At 44.0% G+C, this 20,633-nt stretch overlaps 1 protein-coding gene across 2 annotated transcripts in view; it reads right to left on the bottom strand.

Annotated features, from left to right (window-relative positions):
• The window catches only part of COPS2 (COP9 signalosome subunit 2), a 764,758-nt gene that overhangs the window by 245,261 nt on the left and 498,864 nt on the right, over positions 1-20,633 (bottom strand). For both annotated transcript variants that reach the window (XM_069624784.1, XM_069624783.1), the window contains exon 6: positions 3,628-3,705. In XM_069624784.1, the coding sequence (XP_069480885.1) occupies positions 3,628-3,705 (78 nt within the window). The remainder of the gene's footprint in view (positions 1-3,627; positions 3,706-20,633) is intronic.

The following is a 20,633-nucleotide window of genomic DNA, read 5'->3' as shown; positions in this document are numbered from 1 at the left end:
AACGGCAGCCTAGTGAGCAACCTGTTCTTGAAGGAATGTTTTTCCCCCGAGGACTTAATTCACCCCAGATCATCAGACTGGGTCCCGTCATCCAGAGCTATGGATTACATCAAAGACAGGCTCTGCCGGCCCTTAATTAAGGAGGTCTGGGCCAAGTTAAGAACGGAATGTCCCCGTCTCGACATTTCCGGGAAGGTAGCACTAACTCCCAAGCTGAATGCTAAAATGATCACCTTCCTCAGTAAAAACAGCAGGACCCTAAGAAAGGGATCGACATGGTCTGGAAGTCCTGCTAAGACAAGGTCCTAGACATTACCAGTCCTTTGGCAAAGATTATGGACCTCTCAGAAAAAGCCTTGGACACAGGGAAACCAATGGATCCAGTCACTCTGTCAGGGTGGTCCCAACAAGCCCTCTTGGCTTGCTTGGTAATGCAAACTGCACCATTTAAACCAAGCACAGGAAAGGCATCCTTATAAAAATAGACTCTAAGCTAGGAGAGCTCACCACTACTGAATCGGGCACTGCTGCAGAAGGGCTATTTGGCAACCGCTTCATCAAGGAGATGTCGAAATTTGTCATCACATTTACCGCTCTCGACAAGGCACAAGCCGACCTTCAAAGTACACGCTACCCGCAGAGATATTTGCATGCTCCTGCAGAAAGACACCATCTCGCTAAGTAGATGAACATAAATTGCCTGGAGCTTCTTGAGGGCTCCTTCGCAGTTCGATCCTTCACCAGAGGCAGAGTGAGTTTTATATTACTCAAGATGACCAACATCTCTGCCGTGAGATACATCAATCTGGGTGGCACACGATCTAAACCTCTTGCAGTACTAGCCAATGACTTTTGGCATTTCTGTCTGAAATAACAGATATCCGCTACCTTCCCGGGCTGAGGCACGAGGTAGCAAATTGGCACTCTCGCCACTCGGCAGACTACAGAGACTCCCTCCGGGGACCTATTTGCTTCTCACCTCAACACTCAGCTCCCAGAATTCTTCATCTGGAGGCCAGACCCAGCAGCCTCAGCGACGGTTGCCTTTCTCCAACAGTGGACCAGGGGAGGGGGGGTTTCTTACACCTTTCCCCCTTTCACTATGATAGCGAGGACCCTGGTTTAGGAGTTTCAATGAGGAGAGCTGGGCTCCGGCAACCTCTAAGAGATACGCAAACTCTTGGGGCGCATGGACACACTGGTGCTTCGAGCAGGACCTCCATCCAGTTTCAGCACCTGTAGAAGAGATTTTAAATGTTCCGGCTAGCCTAGTAGAGCGTGGTCTGGCTTAGAGAACAGCGAATGCCTATCGCTCCTCGATTTCAGCCAGGCACGATCTCCTCAAAGGGTTTGCCCAGCAGGCAAGCATAATCTGGTATGCAGGATGCTTAAAAAGGTATATGTTTAAAAGCACCACCTCCTGCCCGCTACAACAAGTATTGGGACTTAAATACCATCCTCAACCTTTTTCTTTCCTGGCCACAGAATGAGGAATTATCCCGCACCGCCCTCTCAGGCAAGCTCACTACTCTGCTATGCCTAGTCTCTCAGTACACAACATCGTTGGCAATTGTACCACAGTGTTAAACTGGATACGTTGGTAGATCGCAACAAAACAAGACACAACGAGCTTTGGGACGTTCCGAGATCTACAGCACATGCTTCATTTCAAGAATAAGCATAACACAAGTCCTCATAGCACTATGGTAAATAAATAATTGTGACGAGTTTCACAAACAAAAATGAAGCCACCAGACCCCTGAGGAACAGTCAGATACAAGACGGGGAAACACGTGTTGGGGAGAAGGTTAGGCAGTAAAAGTGTTAAGCAACTTAGCCATACTGTTTTGCAGATTCAAATGCACTATGCCAACAATTCTGGAATTACTTAACATGCAAAATACAAGCACTAAATTGATGAATTTGTAGCAAGAATCATGCTATCAATACAAAGCCTAAAATGTACCAATTCTGAACTAGAAGTGCAATAATTGAATGACCGTGATTCAATGAAGAAATCATCTTAACAATTGAAAATAAAGAAACGCTAAGGTGAACCACAACATTTTTTCAAGTGAACTTTATTTTCTAGATTGCAAGTTTAGTTAGCGCGAGCTATGAGAAGATCTATACATTTTGTGATGTTTAAAGGTTCTATCCCTGTACAGTCTCAGGGCAATAAGTCTTCGACTTGCTACCTCTTATGAAAAACGTGTATATATTAGGAGTAGCGCATGAATCTGCTAAGACTGTCTATAATATTTTCAATATGCCTAGTCTCTTGCAGAAGATTTTCTGACGTCAGAGCTCTTGACTTTAGCGGGCAGGAATTTCTCTCCAGACAGAACAGTTTTTCACGTATCCAGAAGAACTAAATGTTACTTAAGAGTGATCTCATCACCTTTAGCGACCAACCGAAACTATGTCTAGCGAGATGCCTGAAGGCTTACGAGGAGGTGACTTCCGCCACTCAGGACCAGCAATAGAGGTCAGCTATTAACAGCACTCCGCAAACCACATAAAGCGGTCTCCGCTCCTACCCTAGCTTGCTGGGTGCGCTGGACCCTCACGCAAGCTGGAATAGATACCACCTACTTCGGCGCATGCTCAGTGAGGGGCGCTATGGCATCCAAGGCCTTTCAAGTAGTAGTCTGATTGGAGGACATCATGAGAATGGGCGACTGGGCACGAGAGCCTGTTTTTAAGCAGTTTTACCTAAAACCGGTAGAGCAACCTACAACAGTAGTGGCAATCTTTAAACTAGCATAATGTAAGCCTGCAGTCTTGACATAGAATAAAGATTTTGCAGAATAACTGAAAAGTCTTGAATCTGTTAAAGACACAGAGGCGAGCATTATCCCGCCCGATTAAAGAAATTAAACAGCACGATAAAGGGAGGGCGTACAGTTATTCAACCTGTTATTCTAGAACTTTATGGTTGTCTTCTTTGCAAAGAACGTAAGGTTACTGACTAACTTGGCTAATTTCTTTCCCTTCCACACATCTAATATAGGGTTATCATACACACCAAGAAACACTTTTGATGTTTTTCTCATTCTCCTGCAGGGACATCAGACAAGCCCTCTTGAGCGGAGTCAATTTGCTGCACGGCGTTGACGGCTGCCGAGCACTGCCGCACACGCGTCTGATTATACGTTTATCATAGTTTGCAGCGCCAAAATTGGAAGTGATCCAAGGATTGCAGCTATTTGGTGGGACTGGCTATACCTCACTGGCTGTTACGGTCATATGTTCCTGTGGCTAGTTTATTGAATCTAGCTAAGACCTATGGGAAACAGTTTTTTCTATGGATTTTATCTCCTATTTAACTGTTTGGTCATTATGTTTCAAACGTTTTGATTGTGGGATTTCAGCACCCATTCAAGTTATTTATGTTACTAAATTACATGTGCTAAAATCTTGCTGCTGCGCTTCTATGTTGATTTCAAATAAAAGAAAGAAGCATAATACTCGCCTGCGTGTATTTAATAGAATCAAGACTTTTCTTACAGTTATCCTGGAAAATCTTTATTATCTGCTCACTTTAATAATTGCACACTTAAACCTGTACATGTTTAAACAACATCCTTTCCATCAACTGCATACTTTTGGTGAAACTAACTGTACCTGGCATGATTGATGCAACTGGCGTAAAATCTTCTGCAATTTCCCATATTCTTCCCGTTCTAAATATAATTTACCAAGCTGAAAAAGAAAGCAGAATAATTTATATCATATCACCCAAAGGCTTAATTTTGTTGCATGCATTATGGTGTGAAATTGACAGTAGGAACCAGTTAGGCAGAATTCATAGAGGTTTTGTTAGACTTGTTACAAAGGGGAGACTACCCACTATCCCTCAAATTGAGTTCTCAAAACGGGTCAATAAATCTTGCAACATGGTGCATTTAAACAAAACCAGTGCAATTAACGTTCCAAAAATTCGATCGCAATAAAAACATTAAAAAAACGAGAAATTCAGATTTAGGCTTTTGCTCGCTTTTCTGTTAAGCCTTGGTGGGAGGCAGCCCCTGCAACACGGTGTGGGGTACATTTACCCACTCAGCAGAATTCCCCTCCATCACCAATCTGCACTTCAGCAGTTACCAGCAAAATGACTGCGAGGGCACTGTTGAGCACTATCGCCTTGCCTTAAAAACTGCGTTTTGCAGCTACAAAATGATGGCGCACTGTCTTGCCAAGCACCTATTGGGCAAGATGGAACAGGGAGCACAGAGAAAGGCTGCCAGTGTGTTTTCTTAGGAGCACCAAAGAGGAGAATTGAAAAGCAGCACTGCGTTGCTGCTAGCTCAAAGTTTCCTATTGAAAAAAGGAAATATTTTACATTTAAAATTATGCCGCCCTGATACTCTTTTCATCTGTTCAACAATATACAGTTCTGATCCAGTAAGACCCAACTATTGCCCAGCCATATTCAAGTTGTGCTTTAGCAAAATAAAGCATAATCACTGAATGATAGGCTGTGTTGTCAGGCAAGATCTGGGAAATCGCCAGAAACTTTACTCTCAGCCATACGGAAAAACGCCTTTATGCTACAAAATGTCAAAAATAAAGGCTTCAAAAGATCCCCTAGCTCTCTGTGCATATTTCAATTTCAGTGGACCTCTGCCTTGAACAGATTGCTGTGTAAGAGAAACTGACTGGGGCTGCAAACAATGTTTGAAATCCAGATGGAAGAGAAAAACGAATTTGAAAAGGGACATCCCAGCAGAATTCACCACATGTCAAAATGTGCTTTTGCAAACAAGAAAAATATCTGTTTTAAAAGTTGAATGTTGAATAAGGCCCTGTCCTTGCCTGGAAATGTAAAGGGGGGTTTGGTTAAAATCTAATATAATGTTTTATTCCAACAGCTTTTGGGCTCAGCAAATCTAAATAAATAAATGCATTGGCTGTACTGTGGAAGAACCGCATTCCGATTGTCTTTCACCCGTTTTTTTTAAAAAAAAAAACGTTTAGACATTTATAACTGCAAAAAGAGGAAAATGCAACTTTTCAACGTGTGATTTTGGCTGCACTGTGTTCTTACTTTCAAGTTGCTTTGTGAACTGTATGCCCTTTGTTGATACCTTGCCTTGTAGTGGCTATTGATATTACCTCCCTGATACTGTGATAAATCATATTTGCCCCATTTATTCAACCACACCTTTAAATTTAGCAATTACGAGTGTCATTTACACAATTGCAAAGTTTTTCAAACCCAATTTTGTCTCCCATTTGATGAGGGAAGGTCAGATTTTAATTCCGTTTGCTGCCTACTATCCCTGACTCCTTGCTGCTCCTATATATCCACTCCAAATTCGATTAATTGGGGTTTGAGGGAGCACTGCAGGGGGGACATCTTAACTCTGGTGCTATCTAACCGAACAGTAAAATTGCTCCTATTCATCTGTGCTTTGGATATGTTCTAGTAGAAGGTCAACCAAGTGTATTTCATGAGTTTACATTGTAATTATCACCCCATTGGTGATTGATGCCCAATATTTAAAGTGTGTGATTTTCTTTGAATTTAAAATAAATAAATATTGTATTACCACCCACCGGCCTGGTTCATGGTCCATTATGACCCCGGGTATTTGTAAAAGGCGGTGTGACACTGTTTGGGTGCATTCTAGTGGAGCGCTACATCCTAGGCTAAGGGCAAGGGTCCTGGTCCGGTGTGTGACGCTCGATTGGAATCCTTTACAGCTGTTTACTACTCCTCTTGTCATTAATAAAGAGAGTTCTACAGGTATCGGCCACTGATGAAGTCTGCATTCAAGCAAGCAGTTAAATGAACAAAAATGTGTATTTCATCATTACGCTGATGACACCAAACTATCTGGGTTTCTTCGGAAGACAAACATTATTGAGAACTACAGGAAACATTCTAAGTTTCAAATCATCAACTTCCCTAAAATGGCATAGGTGTTTAAGGAGTTTTATTAAACAGTGGTAAGAATACGCCTTAAGGCTGCGTCGGAGCTTTAAAAAATGCCAGCACAAAGATGCCAAAGCAGGGAAACTGGGTTTAAACGGCTTAATCTAACCAAGAGGATCGTCAAAACGTCTGTGCTCCCCTCACTGCTCAACAACTACCTCTACATACGGGTTATACTGGCGACACAGAGTATACTCAAATGAATTGTGTACTTCAGTTTGTAAACTCCTAGCAGAGTGTGATGCCCTCAGCCTAATACAGGCTGAGGAACATTCAGGGTGCCTGCAGCGTTATGGAAAACGGGGCTCTATTAAGCAGGAACTAAGCTCCTTTGGTAACAATCTGTATATATCAACCCTTTAAATCCTTCTGCTCGGTGCTGGGGTGGTCCATGTTTAAAGGGGTAGCAGGGCGAGTTTGGAGTTCATACAAGAATACATCAGTTGATTTGAAGACACATTCTTTACACAGGTCTCTGCAGAGCCAAGAATGTTCAAGGCCTGAGGCAAGTGTATGACACTATGTTGCACTAATATGCATAGAAAACAAGCATGAGGGAGTTACTGTGATACTTGGGTGGGTTTGCTAGTATGAGGGGCAGAGGGTGCTGTATATTGAGAGAAACAAGCGCTTGTTAGAAAACATTTACAGGCATGGTTCTGGGCCGCCTAGTCTTTTTCCTTTTGATGCCCCACCCCCTCCTCCTCTTCCCGCTATATTGTTTGTTAAATTACTTGTCAGTTTAGGCATTTCATATGAAACGAACTGGTCTCTCTACGGTATTTGAAACGTAAAATAGCCATGTAGACTGAGGGAAGGTTCATCACCACCTCGAGCCAAAACTTGGTGTCGGGTCACTATCCCAAGCAAAGAGACATAACAAGGTCTTTAAGGCTACAAGCACATCATGATAGAAGTAATACAGGTTGTGGAGCTTTGCTAAAAATCACAAATAGGAAGTTGCACTGAAAAAGAGATGGTTCTCTTCGAGAGGAAGTGGCTTGCTGAAATACATTTTGACCTGAAAATTGCATGGTTTCCCTGTGTACCTTTGAAGTCAGAATGTAGTCACTCCAAGGAGCTACTGGCGGCACTATGATCATTCGGATTGGTTGAGAGGAGTTGACGTGATTCTGATCACCTCCATCGCACAGAGACTTTCTTCCATCACAAGGGGAGTGCCCTAGACACCCCCCGCACCTCAGTAGGAGCTGTGGTATGAATAGAAGTAGAGAATAGCATATACCTGCCACTATGCATCAGAAGAGAGTAAGCAACAAACCCATGTAGTGGGTAGGCATCCTCACTCATCCACACAGGACTGAGGTACTAGTGTCATGTATTTTAATTGAGGATCCACCCCTCAAACCTACTAACCCCTACCTTCTCAAAACATGCACCAGATGCAGTATGACAATATACAGTACTTCAAATAGATGCCCCACACTTAATACATACACTCAAATGCTTTACCCGATTCCCAATAATGAAAACTCAACAAATGCTCAAACCTCTCCTGTAGTGTGTAATTTCTTTAAAATGGCAAATAAAAATTGCCACCATCGTAACTACTCACGAAGCACTCAATATGCAAAAAGATATAAATAAATATGCAGCTATAATTTTCTTTGCCTCTGTCTTTTCAGGACCAGTCAACTCCCCATCAGAAGCATAATAGATACTTTAAAAGTAACCGACTACCTCATTAATTCTCACTATACCACCTCATAAAATGAGCTGCCTTTACAATACCTCTCCTCTTTCCCAAAGTGATATTAAAAATGGGTAAAACAGGCTCTCATTCTCGCAAATGGCCGGATGCCAGGATGAAGGCGGCTTGTGGTTTGCACAATCCAACAAAAATCCAAGAAATCCAATTGGAAAAACCACCCATCAAAATCACTATGGTGTTTTAGGAAAAAGCATCAGAAAAAGGTAAAAATGCCTTAAAAGATTTTGTTTCAATTGGAATTCCTCAAAAGGCAAACAGCCAGTTATGAATCAAATATTTCCATGGGCGGTGAGCCGATGACCCATAGGTAGAATTGGTTCTGTATGCTGTACATTCAAAAATAGTTCTGCTTGAAAAGCAAAAAGAAAAGCATTTTGAACCTCTGAAGCTCAAAAAATGCAATTGCAGATGCTCCAAAATCCAAGCAGAAGAAAAGGAGGGATAATATTCCATTCCCTGTTCATAGGCGTTCGTGGAGAGAGCAGTTCCCAGCTTGCTCCTGGGTCCTACAGCTCTGCCTAACTCCAGCCTTGCCTTGTCCAGGATCACAAACAGCTCTGACTGCCCCCACCAGAAGCTTGCCTTTTATAGCATCAGAACTGTTTACCCAAGGCATGAAGCCAACATTTCTCCAATGGCGCGAATCCAATGGCATGAAGTTGAATTCTTTTGAACCCCATCAGTCAAAAATCTCCCTCACTTCCAGCCTACTCCTGAAGCCTTCTAGTCCATGAAAGTCTTTTAGGACTGTTATTGTTAAAGGGAACAAGTACTATGTACCAAAACAAAAGGAACAACTGGAACACATCCCAGAACATTGAAATGTAGCCCACAAGCAATATTAGTTTGTTCCAAAACAATTTATTAGCCTGGCCCGAAGCTCAGACTTTCAAACCGAATGGGAAAACCTGTTCATAACTGTTGATATATGCTCAATGCATGACTACATTTCAATGGCATTTTACTATGTACATGCCTAAAGACTACATGGCTTGAGATATATCTCAACCCCCAAGCATGGCTAAAATACACAATATGATCTCAATGCGCCAATTCCTGTTAGTCATTTCATAACACTGCTGCCTTAAAAAGGGGAAGACCCTTTACTGGCAATATTTGTCTAACAATTCTCTCAGTCGGTCTGAAGAAATACTCCAAGATGGTCCCAGACAGATGTGAGTCTTTTGAAGCTCAGATCAGAGTGGTGGACATGGACGGCCAAGCAAGATACAAATCTTGAAGCAAATCAGTGGTCTCTCTGAAACACTATAGTTGCTCAAACTCCATCCTTTATTGTTCATCTTGCAACAGCTTAGACTGTGCATTTTACTCACCCTTTTACTAATCTATTGTTAGTCCTTTGTCCACAGATTTTGGTGAAGAGGTGCCTGCCATCTGCTCATGTGTGGCCACCAGCGTCAGCAGACTGTACATCCACTGAAAGCCATGCACCAAAGTCCTTTTTTCACTTTCTCTCTCCATTCATACTAAAGGAATAGTAAACAGAAAGGGAGATGGCGGATGTTACATGTTAGAGGAAGAGGAACTAAACCAGTACAAGAGTTAGTGTGTTAAAGGGCGGAAGTCCAAGACATGTGGCCTTCGTATCCGCACAACCCCCCCCCCTCCCGAGTCCCCCGAGGTCTGCTACATTGCCAATTCCGCTGGTGGTAAGGGCATTGTGTCCTCCCTGTATAAAATGTTAATGGCGCGAGCTGTAGAACCCCCGCACAATGTTCCTGATGCCTGGAGCCGCGTTCTGGGATTAGACATTACGAATGATATGTGGACCAAAATGTGCATGCATACACGCAAGGTCTCTCTAAATTCCAGAGTTAGATGTGTTCAATAAAAGCTACTCAATCGCCTGTACTACACTCCCTACGCGATTGGGAAGTTTGCCCGGGATCAATCCCACCCCTGTCAAAGATGTAGATCTAACAAGGCGGACCATGCTCACATGTTCTGGTCTTGTGGGGCACAGGCCCCGTTCTGGGATGCAGTGATTGAGACCCTCTCCGAGATAGTGGGGTTTTCTGTTTGACCCGACCCCCTGTCTCTTCTGTTTGGGCTGTGGGAGGGGGCTGAGGCGAAACGGGAAGCTAAGTTTCTAAATGCGGCGGCGATTGTGGCCAAGAAATGCATCCTGCAATGTTGGAAGCGCAGATTCCCCCCCTTCCTTAGAAATGTGGCTGAAAGCCCTCACCTGGACACAATCTTGTGAAGAAGACTAGATTAACATGTTGTCTAGTAATGCTCGACCTAAAAACATATGGACAGAGTTTTGTAGCTACTTGAACTGTAAGGTGGACCTGGAGCTTCTGTCATCTCTCCCATCTCCAGATCAGGGGACTGATCATACTACATGATAATGCCTTTATTGTTATCAACCTCTGTCAGGATCATATGTGGCCTTCTGTTAAATCTGTCCTTTATCACTCACGCCGTTAATATGAAATGTGCTTTGTTGTTGCGACCTGTAATGTGCCAGCTACTACTACTTGCCAATAAAGAAAAGTTTTTAAAAAAAGAGTTAGTGTGTTAAGACACTTGCGCTTACTGGTTTGTTGAGACCCTTTTCCCCCAAATCTTAAGATTTAAAGAAAGGGGGTTGGACAAAACGAGATACAAGCCTATTTATATCTAATAACCATTTTAAACAAAGTTATTCTTCAGAAGGGACCGGCCAAGCAGTCTCTGATCTAGTGCCAGCTACTATGGAACACTGCTAAAAATATAAATTGAATTAGCTGATTAGGATGACTTGCAGAGGGCATCCAATGGAATAAGGCACCGTAAAGCTATTGTAGTCATTGGAACCTTAACTGCATGGGCATGGATCGCTTTAAGCAGAGAAATCTCTGTCTTATTGTAGCCTTCTAATATTCTGGGCACCACCAACTGACTAGTTGAGCCTATGAAAACTTACTTGCTAATAGACTGCCTGCCAAAAGGTAACAGAACACAAAGGCCTTAAGCTTATTTCGCGATACAAACTAAGTCCTGGAGAGATCTAAAGTATGCAAGATTCACGCCAGTTTAAGGGAGGGAACAGCAAAGAAAGAAACACAATCTTTTGATCAACATAAAAATGTAACATGCAAAAACATAATGGGGCCAGAAAACAGTGTGATTACCAAAGTAAAAACATTTTTGAATGCTTTATCCCCCGCAGAAGGTTAATCTACAATAATTTCTTAAATTGATTAATTCAGATGTTCATATATAAGAACTTGAGGAGAACAAAGGTCTTTAAAATTACTCGGCCATGTTGGACTAAAAAGTTGATACAATTTCTACTTCGTTTGCACACAATAACAAAACGAAGAGATGGATGTGCTCTGATGTTACACAAACCTCTATGCCTAGCACCTTGGTTTCTATGGACAGCATCATGAAATAAGAGTCCCTAAACTCCATGTGCTGTGGACAAGTTAACATTGTTGACTTGCTTCTAATACAAACCAATATAGTGGGCAATGAAAATAATTGCATTTGTCATGAACTATCTTTGTGGAAGACTGGATGAATGTGTTCGGCTAGAGGTAGGGTATGCACAATCATGTAGGATCAAAGTACCGAACGTGTGACATGGCAGAGCCACACAAACCTACTTTTCAACATTTGGAAATAAAAAGGTCTGTCATATGTCTGAAGATGGCAACAATCCTCAGCAAGTACTGTTTAACAGTGGGAAAAACATGTAGATTAAACATAACCACCAGGTAACGGTAAACCAACCGTTATGAATATGAAAAGAAGGCATGATAAGTTAAACCAAGTGCAGTGGCTGAATAACTTGTGTTCGGCAGGAAAGACATCAGGATATGCCGAAGGTCCAATAGCCTAAAAAAGGTGCTCTTCACCGCAACCTCAATCAGTTCTTCCCAGCGAAGGTCAGGTTCCGTAAGATGTTTCATGTGGCACAATTGTGCCCACTTTACAGCAGTCACTACAGCTGGTTGGAGAAAATGATGAGTGAAGGGAGACTTCACCTTAATGCCATTTAATTTCAAACCAATGCCATACCCTCACTAAGGCTATTTGACAAAGGGTAAAAAAAGAAACCTATTGCAAGAATATCTTGTGCTCATTTAAATATGTACTGTCAGCACAAAAAGTGCTAACAATGTTTTCAGATACTAAGGAGGTTCATAACTGTTTGCAGTTAAGATATTAAGTAGCAGAGATCCAAGGCAAAACATGAGCAATGACAGTAGGATAGACTACTTGTCCCTGAACAATCAATCTGTACAAAGTAAGCAAAAGCTCTACAGGGCACAGACACCAACCGATGCAACTTTGGACAGACAGTCTAGCAAAGTTTCGTTGGAATCCATTTTGCCTTCAACAATAGAGCAGAAGCACAGCCATTTTAGCTCACTGGTAAAGCTGGAGAAATATACTCCCGTTAGGATGTGTTCATGCTGGGATTGGAGGTTTACATTTCAAATAACAAACCGTTGGGAAAGTAAGCATGCAAGGCTGCCTGTGTTTGACAAATGGCCGGCTGTGCTTGACGAGGAAGAGAATGCAGGAAGATTATCTCGGTCAACAGGCCAAGGTCAATTGTGTCCTGAGTGTATGGCTATTTAAACTTTCCACTGTGATAAATTAGAGTAAATTCTACTGCAGGGCAGGCTGGGCGGGGCGATGAGGTATACGTGGGAGGAAAATCCAGTCGAAAGAACATTACCATGGGTAAGTAACTTGTTCTGCGCAATGGATTGTGTCCTCCCACGTATTCCTCATCTTATGATAAACTCCGATGGTAAAGTAGCCGCTGCCTGGGACGGTCCCAGTACCTGTTACCTGTCCACCACTAGGAAATCTTTTCTGACCTCTTTGATTGGACTTTCCTCTCCCCCTTCCAACTGAGGAGAAAAAGCAAAAGGACGTACCCCTTCAATGTGTGCCGGTGGGGCTGTTTTGTGGCTGTCTAATAGCAGCAACAAGGGATTTTGCTGCTGCTTTGGAGGTCTGCAATTTCTCCAGGCTCTAGTCAGCCTTGTTACCAAATAAACGTGTGCCATCAAAGGGCATGCTAAGCAGTCTGGATTGCACATCTGGAGCAAAACCGGACTTTAACAATGCAAATCTGTGCATTACTGTACTAGCCGCCATGGCCCTGCTGATGCAGTCAGCAGTGTTGAGACCTGTCTGGAGGGATTCACACATTGCGTCCTGCCCATTCTTGACTACATTTAAAATTCTGTCTCTTTCCTCCCCTTAGGTGATATGCTCAGCCGCCATTGCTACACATTCCAAAATAGTATGAGTGAATTTGGCCAATGTGCATGTAGCATTTGCTGACTTTAGGGCGATACTTCCAGCAGAGAAAACTTTTGTGGCCCAAGCGTTGTAACGCCTGTCATCTCTGTCTCGGGTATGCATTTTGTCTTGAGGTGGATGTGGCATCCTATACCACTAAACTTTCAGGAGTGGGATGTTTCATCAGATTACTGGGGTCACTACTGGATGCCCTGTATTTGGATGTTAGTTTCTTATTCACTGCCAGAATTAATTTTGGCATCTCCCAATTTGCATTTACTCTCCTTTGCAATGCCACACTTATTTTATTTATTTTAGCTTCTAATTTATATAATTTATATAGCGCACAGAGGCATCTAGGCACTTCAACAAATTGCAATAGTTACAACACCAGGCATACGTAGCACATGGATAGTGTGGAATATACATTCTTGGAAAAGCTTGCTTCTTGTTGCCGGGAGCTACATCGAAATATGTATATGGGTCATGACTGGTACAGTGAATATATAATAAAAGAGCTCAGCTCTTGTTATGGGGAGCTGCATCTGATGTGAATATATGGGACATGATAATTACATTGTATGCATGTCTAAACTCGCCTCTATTTACAGGGAGCTACATCAAGCGTACGTATGAAGGACATAATATGTAGCGATTATATAAATTAGGAAGAACTCGCCTCTTGTATAAAGCAAGTCAACCAAGTGGGCATCAGTGCAGAGCCTAGCCCCATGTTGCAGGGCAGCTACTATGCAGGATGCAACAAAGTCAATTAAGTGGGCATCAGTGTGGAGCCTTACTGCGTACTGCAAGGCAGCTTCTACGGAGGATGCAGCAAAGTCAATCAAGTGGGCCCAGTGCGCAGCCTAACCCCATGTTGCAGGGCGGCTACATCTAGTAATGCAGTCAAGGGTGAAAGGTCCAAGTACATGATGTGGGGAGGCCTGCCTCATGTTGCAGGGCAACTACGTCAGATCATACGGTTATAATGTAGAAAGTTCAGTGGTGATTCCAGATCGACTAACTAGCAAGGGAGGTAAGAAATACAATAGTACACCAGGCATAACTGGAGTGCAAAGGAGGCAGGGCAGGTGATAAACATAGTATGACCCTGCGCACCACTAGGATGGATGACTAACAATGCAGGTGAAAGTCATAATGCGTTGCTAGGCACAGCTAGGATCTGTGCGTCACTAAGCATGTAAGAAAACGCAGTACAGCACTGGGCACACCTAGATGCGGAACAAACAAGGCAGGTTCAAAGCACAAAATATCATGTGCACATGGAATGCGGATGAACAGCAAAAGAAAGGCTTTTCAGAAAGGAAGGGGCACAGGCCATTGATGTGGCTGCATAAGATAGTGCAGGTCATTCAGGACTAGAAGTGAGGAAAGTAGAAGTCATCAATTGAAAACACTCACGCGGTGGATGTGTGATTGTTTCAGTAATAGTGGCAGCAGAATGTATGTGAAAGGAGACAGGCTCTTCAATAGTCTGCTCATATCTGGACGGGGCCAGACAGGGAGCCTTATTCTGGGACTTCGTTGGAGGCCGGCTTCCGCCCTCGGGTCACCCGATTGGCTGCAGGGCAAAGATGTTGTCGGCCGAGATGTAGCGGAGTGACCTTGCCAAAAAACCTTCCGATGAAAAAATAAATGAAGCAGTAGAGAGCAGCGTGCCACGTGCGCATGGCTGCAATGGATTCTAAAGTTTGTAGATTACAAAAAATTGTGCAAGTCGCTGGTCAATACATCTTTTTTAAAGCAGATCTGAAGAGATACCTTTTATTCCGTTGCTAAGGGGGGGGGGGGGGGCAACTCTCATTGATCCCGCTGCCAGTGGTGAGGCTAGCTGCCTCTTTTCGGGGAGAGAAGTGAAAAAGAACATGAAAAAGAACAGGATCCTCCTGGTGTCCTTTATCTAGGATGTCAGTAAGATCATCCTGGTCATATATTGGTGTGGGTCTTTTCCACCGCATTTATTCCACCATCCTGGACATTAATTGTCTGCAAGACCCTTCAGCATGTCCAGTAGGGTCAGGTCTCCCAAACCTTGATTCCTCTGAGATCAAGAGTTCAGGGACCCAGGGTGTTCCATATTGAAGACCAAAAGGTTGTGAATCATCAGAGGAAAGTTCTGCTTCCTCATAAATCGAAGAAAGTGACTCAAGAAAATCCTTTCTTGGTAGTGGTGCATACACTTTCTGTAATCCTCTATGTCGTTGATGGTGGCACCAAAATCTTCGACACCGTTCGCGACGAGGGCTTCAACGCTTTTGGCATAGAGTACTTGTCTGACGCCTTTGGCATAGAGGATTTGTTATGTTTCGTCAAGGAGTCTTTTTGGCATCAATGACTTCTTCCTTGAGGAAGATTTGGCTCGACTAGAACATTTCCCCAATCGTCTGAAGACTGTCTTTTCGATGGGGTCGTTGAAGGGGATTTTGACCTACCTGCTGCTAATTTTCCTCTTTGGTCTTTCAGGGTTTTCGCCGTCATCGACAGGCAGGCCTTACAGTCGAAGGTAGTGCGAGAGGAACCAAGGCACCACAGACACACCCAATGGGGGTCCGTAAGGGACATCTTTTCCCCACAATCCTGGCACTTAACCCCAATCTCAGATTCGAAGACACCGATGATGCAATTTTTTAAGATTTCTACTCCAAGATCCTCACTATGGAACCAAAACGCACTGTATCCGATGCAATACTTTTCTCAGAAAAACGGAAATAAAGCCAACAATCGTTGTGCGTGCTTTATATCATGGATGACGTTGACATCGAGACAGAGGCCGACGAGGGACATCCAGTCGACAGGCATCGATGCACAGCGCCCTCTGCTGGAAAAAATGTCCAAATCAGCAGAAGCTGGATATGGAGATATCATAGGGTGAGGAATACGTGGGAGGACAATCCATTTGAAGGATGTTTATTAGTTAACTAAATTGGCAAACTGAAGCCAAAGGTGTCTCCATCTAGGAAGCATCTGCGTTAGTGTGAAGTAAATTACCTGGGACACAACTTAAAGCCCGGTTAACAGGCCATAGATCCTTCCAGAGTAAACATCATAGCACACCAAAACAGAATTGAGCTTTTTCTTGGGTGTTGTATGCTAGTGTCTGGTTTGGATTTTGGGACTATGCACTTTTAGTGCAGTTTGCAAAAGGCATACAAGGGGGACGCCCCAAATGAAATTGTTTTGTGTGAAAAGGATTTTGAAGCATTGGAAAAGGCATTATATATTGCCCAGGTCTTGTGTTTACCATGATATAATAAGATTTTGTGTTTGTTCTTTACTGCAATGAGCACTCAAGCGGAGCGTCTGGAGTACTCGCACAAGATCATGTGGGGAAGCCACGCCCCATTGCTTATTTTTCCAACACCTCTTGATACTGTGGTTCAGAGTTTTCCAGCATGTATTCGCGCAGTTTCTGCATCTGTGCTGCTCACCAAAAAGGTGGCTCCAATTGTTTTGTGGTCACCCTTAACTGTTTCTTAATTTCTTTTTTTTTTTTTTTTTAACAATACAGCCAAACTTGCAGTACAGTTAACATTATTACAATATTACTTTTCTTCAATAATGTATACTGCTCTCTCTGCCCACCCCCCTCACGAGCCTATTCTTCCACACCACCTGTTCCTGCGCCTTGCAGGTGGAGTCCTTCATCTGAGTTCTCTAATGAGTCGCGATCACTCGGCCCATAATGCGTGGGCCCAAATATCGTAGCTACTAAATGCTTCCAAGCTATCAAGGTTTCTGCTTCCTCCTCCCCACCCGAGTTACTTGCCTTCTGCCATCCTGCGGTTTCAGCTTCTTACCACTTTTGTAGATCTTTCCACCACACTTCTACAATCAGACCATGGCATGCCTTCCAGTTCATAGCAACTCTACGTTTCCCAAGTATATACGCCAGGTCTTTAAGTTTACTGACGTGCTTCGATTTACGTGGTCTGAGGAACTCTATCAGGCACGCCCACACCGATTCTATCATTAGCTTAACCCCTTTTGTGTTTAGCCTATCCGCCACTCCCCTCCAGAAACTTTCAATCACTGGGCACGCCCAGAACATGTGCACCATCCCAGCATTATTCTCGTTACATTTAGGGCATGCTTGCTGCGCTGCATTCGCAAATTTAGCTATTCTTTGGGGAGTCATGTAAGCTCTGTGGGTGATATACAGCTGTATCTGCTGCAACCTAGCGTTTCTTGACACCTTATGATATCTCTGGGCTCTCTCCCACATCCCATCTGTCATGGGCTGCCCACCTCTTCCTCCCATTCCTGTCGTAATCGCATTGGTTCTTTCCCCACTTTGGACATAACCATCTCATATAGTCTGGATATCTCATGTCCTCCCTCTGCTATGTCGTATATAACCTCTAGGGTGGCATCCAGTTGGCTTTCCAGTATTATCTCTGACCACGTTTCTTTAACCCGCCGCACCACCCTGTGGTATATAATATACTGTCCCCTGTGTAATCCGGTTTCCTTTATCAAAGTCTCAAAATCTATAATCTTCCCCTCTTGCCATACATCACCCAGTGTTGCTATCCCAACTGGTTCCCAGTGCTTCCTGATCGTTTTCATTAGTTGGGCGTCTTTTCCCACCAGTGCCACAAGTGGCACCTGCGGGGGAGCATGGGGAAGTACTCTCCATTACCCGACAGGCCCTGTGCCATATGTCCCATCCCAGCAACATCATTTTCGGGTACTCTTTCATATTCGTTCTGGGCAGGCACATTTCTTGTAAAAAAAACGGTGCGCATTCTGATCTAAACACCTAGATCCTGAGGTTGAGTCTTCAGATAACCATTTTGCTACATATTGTAATTGACTCGCTAAGTAATAGACCTCGTAGTTTGGCAGTTTTATCCTTCCTTTCTCATGCATATTTTGTAGCTTCCAGAGGGCTATTCTATTTCTAGTCCCACTCCATAGGAAATCTCTACATATGCTATGTAATCGGGCAAAGAATTGTTTTGGGATCAGATGCGGTATATTAATAAAGTAGTGCATTAGTCTCGGCCACCATTTTCAACATTGCCCCTCTTCCCATCATCGCCAAAGGAAGCTTCGCCCAGAACTTCATGCTACTTTCGATACTCTTAACCGCCCTCTGTGTTATGCAGGTGCTCTGCCTTCACCGTATTGTAGATGTCTATTCCAAGGTACCTAAACTTGTCCACCTCCCACGGTATTGGCAATACAGGCAAGTGCTCTAGTGGGGTCCCCCTTATATCTGTCCAGCGGGAACACACATGACATTTTAGGATTTACTGCTATGCCGGACAGGGACCCGAATTGTTCCATCACCTCTAGCACGTATTGGAGGATTTCTTTAGGGTATTTCAAGTACAGCAGTATGTCGTCTGCATACAGGGAAACTAAATGTGGCTCTGCTTTAATGGTGACACCTATCTCATTATACTGTTGCCTTAGGTATATTGCTAGTGGCTCTAGAGCTAAAATATATAACATTGGGGACCTTGGGCAACCCAGTCTAGTGCCCCTGCTAAGCTGCCACTTCTCCGAGATTATCGCTCCTGTTTTCACACTGGCTATAGGCACGCTATATAACAATTGGACCCATCTAAGGTACCCCGGCCCTATACCATAGCTTGTCAAGGCAGCCACCATCCAGGGCCATTTTACTGAATCAAATGCTTTTATTGCGTCCAGTGATACGATTGCCATCTCTCCCCTCTTCTTAATTTGCATACTCAATGACTCGATGGAGCCGCCTATGGTTAGTCATAATCTTTCTGCCTGGGACGTACCCAGTCTGGTCAGGGTGTATGAGTTTGGTGATAATTCTTCTCATCCTGTTTGCTAGAACCGCTGTGATATTTTGCTATCCTGATTTAGCATTGACAATGGTCTATATGATCCACATTCCTTGGCAGGCTTATTAGGTTTCGGGAGTGGTATAATTATCGCCTGTCGCAGGGACTCTGGGAGCCTACCCATGTCATACGCCTCGTTTAGCATTGCCAACAGCGGGGGAAGCACCTCGTCTTTGTATTTTTTGTAAAATTTGCTCGGGAGTCCATCAGCTCCCAGGGACTTGTTTGTGGGTAACTGCGCCACTACCTCCTATAATTCTTCCAGGGTGATCGGGGCGTCTAGCTCTTCTTGTTCTTCCAAACTAATCTGTGGCAGCCCTATATCTTCTAGAGTTTCATTTTTTCTCCCATGATCACTCCCTTCTTTTATCGCCATATAGGGTTCGGTAATATTCTACAAATTCTTGATTAACCCCTTCTTGGGTGTCCACCGTACTCCCGTCATCTCTCGCAATTGTCCTGATTGTGGGTCTGGGGGTTTCATTTTTATAGAGCCATGCCAGCATTCTTCCTGGTTTATCCCCTCCCGCATGCAATCTCTCTACGTACTTCTTATAATTTAGATTACACAGTCTCTCCGAGCATCCCGCACATTTTTGTTGCAGCCCAAGTATCTCTACATTCTCTGCCTCAGTGGTACCACCCCTTCCCAGCGCTTTCTCCAGCTCGACCTCCGCTTCTTGTAGTTCAGCCACTATCCCCCATTGCAGCCCTTTGGATTTTGCTATGGCCATCCCCCTTACTACTACTTTAAAGGCCTCCCACAGCATACCAGCTGATTCAACATTACCAGTATTAATTTAAAAATAGCTTACTATGTTGTCTCTCAGAATTTCTCTAAATATAGTATCTCTCAGCGCTTCAGCACGGAGGTGCCAAGTCGGTATCCTTGTTCTCGGGGGCAGATAGTGCCATCCCAGTATCAACAGTGAGTGGTCCGATAGGACCCTTGCTTTGTATTCTGTAAGTGTTACCTCCGACATTAGTTCATGTGTGACAAATTTTGTGGGGCTAAGTAATGGGAGTATTGTCTCTCTAGCATATGTTGCGCTCTCCATGCATCCTCAAACCCCAGGTCCGTCAGCAGTGTCTGCAGCGCTCTGGCTGCTGGCGCAGGTCTATCTATTTTATGATCCGATCTATCGATTCTCGGATTCAATGCGTAATTAAAGTCTCCTCCACAGACCAGCGCCCCCCCCCAGGCACCTACCCATCTTACTATACAGAGACCTAAAATACGCCGCTGTATCTTGGTTCGGGGCACATGTATTGATAATATGTATTTCTCTGTTTTCTACCGGCCCTCTCATCATTACCATCCTTCCGTCCTCTGCCACCGTGGATTGTAGCAGCTTGAAAAGGACATGTGGCGCCACCCATGTGATCACTCCTCTGGCATAGGCCGAATACGTGGCGCCTACCACAGTTCCCCTCAATCTTTTCTGTATCACTTCTAACTTGTCACGCGTGAGGCGTGTTTCCTGTATCAATGCGATTTCTATTTTTTGTCTGCGCAGGTACATCATAACCTTGTTCCTCTTCAGGTAGCTATTGAGCTCTCTTACATTCCACATAGCAATTCTGAGTTCCGTCTCTCACCCTCCTACCGGTGCAGTTCTTATTCAAAACATGTGTTTCGGCGTGTAGACTCATATAGGCTCGGTCCCCAACTGCAAACACACTCAACTCCCCAACCCCCGCCCCTCCCTCTTCCCATCCCCTTCCCCAACTTGCCCAAACACAGTATCTACCCCTCCACTACTCTCCAACCCTCCCAACTGTTGCCCAGCTCCATCCCTGGATCTCAGGCACCCCCGCATCTAGCCCTTAACCAGACAACTCGCGA

The sequence above is a fragment of the Ambystoma mexicanum genome, chromosome 11, assembly GCF_040938575.1.
Source record: "Ambystoma mexicanum isolate Mex_15411 chromosome 11, UKY_AmexF1_1, whole genome shotgun sequence".
NCBI lineage: Eukaryota > Metazoa > Chordata > Amphibia > Caudata > Ambystomatidae > Ambystoma > Ambystoma mexicanum.
The sequence above is the reverse complement of the archived record's forward strand: the minus strand, read 5'-3'. Positions and strand labels throughout refer to the sequence as shown.